Raw genomic sequence first — 2697 nt, 5'->3', positions numbered from 1 at the left:
AAAGCAACCGAATCTACAAGACTTCGACCCCAGAAAGAAATGCACCTCATCTTCTTTATTACTGGCAGTTTTCCTCAAAAGCAGCTGATGCACCAAAACTCCTTAGAAATTTAACTACCAAGCAACACAAAAAAAAAAAAAACAGCTTGAAAATGGATTCCTTAGCCCTTTCTATCAGCCCGAGCTACACAAACCCACTCTTAATTTCCTTTAAAGTGCTACTACCCCGATATGTGACTCGACCACGAAAGTGATCACTAAATGGAACAAGCAACTTAGAGATCTGCAACAACACATGAAAAAAAAAATTGGTAAGAAAACAGAATGTCAAGTTGCTTGTTCCGTTTAGTGATCACCTTCATGGTTGAGTCACATATCAGGGTGGTAGCACTTTAAAGGATATTAAGAGTAGATTTGTGCAGCTCGGGCTGATAGAAAGGGTTAAGGAATCCCCAATAAAGCTTTTTTTTTTTTTTGCTTCGGAGTTAAATTTCTCAGGAGTTTTGGTGCATTAGCTGCTTTTGAGGAAAATTTCCAGTAATAAAGAAGATGAGGTGCATTTCTTTCAGGGGTCGAAGTCTTGTAGAATCAGCATGGGAGAGTTTTCCCTGGTGACAGGGTTGAATTTCAGTCGCTTCCCGTCACCAGAAGAGTTGGAGGAGCGTAATCTCAGCGACCGCTTGATAACAGAGTATTTCAATGATGTTGAGAAAGTACAACTACAATAGGTAAACAATGCTTTCGAGACTTGTACTGTTGCGGAAGATGTGTACAAGCTTGGTCTTTGTTTGTTGGTTGAGGGGCAACTGAATGCCATAGAGGACAAGTTGCATATATGGCAAGATATTCTGAAGATGGTTGAGGACGTAGACTACTTCTTCAACTATCCATGGGGAAATACTCTTATGAAAGGCTTTTACAGTCTTGTAAGAAGAACATGGTGAAGCAAAAGGCCAACTATGAGAACAAGAAGGATGCCAAGGTGCAGCAAGAGTCCAAGTACAGTATGTATGGTTATGCCCGACATTACAATATTTGGCATATGAGGTTATTCAGCAGCTTGTAACAGAGTTTGTTGTGAGCTCGGGAAACATGGTCTCGAGGATGCTTAGTTGGTCACATAGAAAGAACAAGGATTTCACAAAGTCTATCCTCTCACCGATGTTATCGAAGAAGAATGTAAGTTACATTTGATTGACATTAAACAATTATTTTTATCTATATGCTTATCTTTTATGATTATTTAAGTTAACCAAATTTTTTATGTTGTTTGCAGTTGATTCTCCTTCCGATGTTGAAGCCTCGACCAACAGAAAAAGAATATTATTTATTATTGACAGAGGGAGATCTTCCTCTTTATCCCGGGCTTGGCAAAGATCCCGAGGAGGCTGATGAGGAAGAGGATACGACTTTTGAGAAATTCGTTGAGATAGTTTCTCAAGTAGCCGAGGCAGCAAAGATATTTGATGATGATGTCCCGAAGGAGGAGGAGGAGGTTGTAGGTCTCACCCCTCTTGTTGCCCTAGCTACAGCTCTAGCCTCAGCCCCACCACCAGCCCCAGCCTCAACCCCTGTGCTAGCCGAGTTGATTGAGTGGTTTGGCACGTATGTGTTACAAGTATTTTCCCATGACATATCGCCAGAATGTCGTAGTTATGAACATTTATTTCTCACAAGTGATACATGCCCGATGTGATCAGTACAGGAAAATTACCATAAAAAAAGTACAAGTGGGATTCTGACGTTATGTCCATGTTGACCAGCATCGAACAACAGTTTCTAGCATCTTGGGGAGGAGTTGAGGATGTATATTGGTGCCAGAACTATGAACAACAACATTGGTTAGCCATTGAGGCTTCTATTTCTAGTTGGACTCTCACTATTTATGATTCAGACATCTCGGTGATTAGTGACGCAAAGATAGAGGAAATTATGAATACATGGTGCTTGTTGCTTCCTTCTCTATTGATGCAGAGTAAACTGTTCACTGATAGCTTGATGTTGAAGATTCCTGTTGTAGGAAAGAGGCCGCATCAGTTCACATGGTGTCGCAAAATGAAACACGAGCTCACTCAGTTAAAGGGAAGGTAACAAACATCATCTTCATACTATATTTGTTTCTAAGTAAAATTATAGTATTGTACACTTAATGTTTATATTTTGTTTACAGGTGGAATTGTGGTGTGTATGTTTTCAAGCATATTGAGCATCTCATGGTCGGCCTTTCATTGGAAACCATCTGCGAGGAAAATATAGAGGTGTTCAGGAACAAGTGGACCACAAACTTGTGGTATCAATTTTTTTTACCTTGATGATTGTATATATACAGGGTCTTTACATGTGTAATTTTTTGTTTTTGGGTTCGGTTGTTTACATTTTTTTGTAACTTTCATGTGACTGTTCTCGAGCTATATCGAACAATATCAAACTATTATCGAACTGTTATCGAACTAATATCAAGCTTTAATCAGGAAATATCATTTTCATATCCATTATCTAGCTGTTATCGAACTAATATCAAGCCATATTGAATCATTATCGAACTAATATCGAGCTATATCAAACCATTATTGAATTAATAACGAGCTAAGATTTGAAGTCAGCTTAGAATCTAAGTTAACAACCCTATTATCGAGTTAACATCGAGTTCATGTCGAGCTACAATCGAACCCATAGAGTTTGCATCGAGCTTAACAT

The 2697-nt window shown here is 38.9% G+C and overlaps 1 protein-coding gene across 1 annotated transcript; it reads left to right on the top strand.

Annotated features, from left to right (window-relative positions):
* Positions 1 to 593: 593 nt before the first annotated feature.
* On the top strand, positions 594 to 2312 carry LOC133795495 (uncharacterized). The gene is made up of 5 exons (XM_062232944.1): positions 594 to 611; positions 729 to 921; positions 1341 to 1605; positions 1764 to 2087; positions 2171 to 2312. The coding sequence occupies exons 1-5, from the start codon at positions 594 to 596 to the stop codon at positions 2310 to 2312; spliced, it is 942 nt and encodes a 313-aa protein (XP_062088928.1).
* The last annotated feature ends 385 nt before the right edge of the window (positions 2313 to 2697 follow it).

This window comes from Humulus lupulus, chromosome 8 (assembly GCF_963169125.1).
Source record: "Humulus lupulus chromosome 8, drHumLupu1.1, whole genome shotgun sequence".
NCBI lineage: Eukaryota > Viridiplantae > Streptophyta > Magnoliopsida > Rosales > Cannabaceae > Humulus > Humulus lupulus.
The sequence above is the reverse complement of the archived record's forward strand: the minus strand, read 5'-3'. Positions and strand labels throughout refer to the sequence as shown.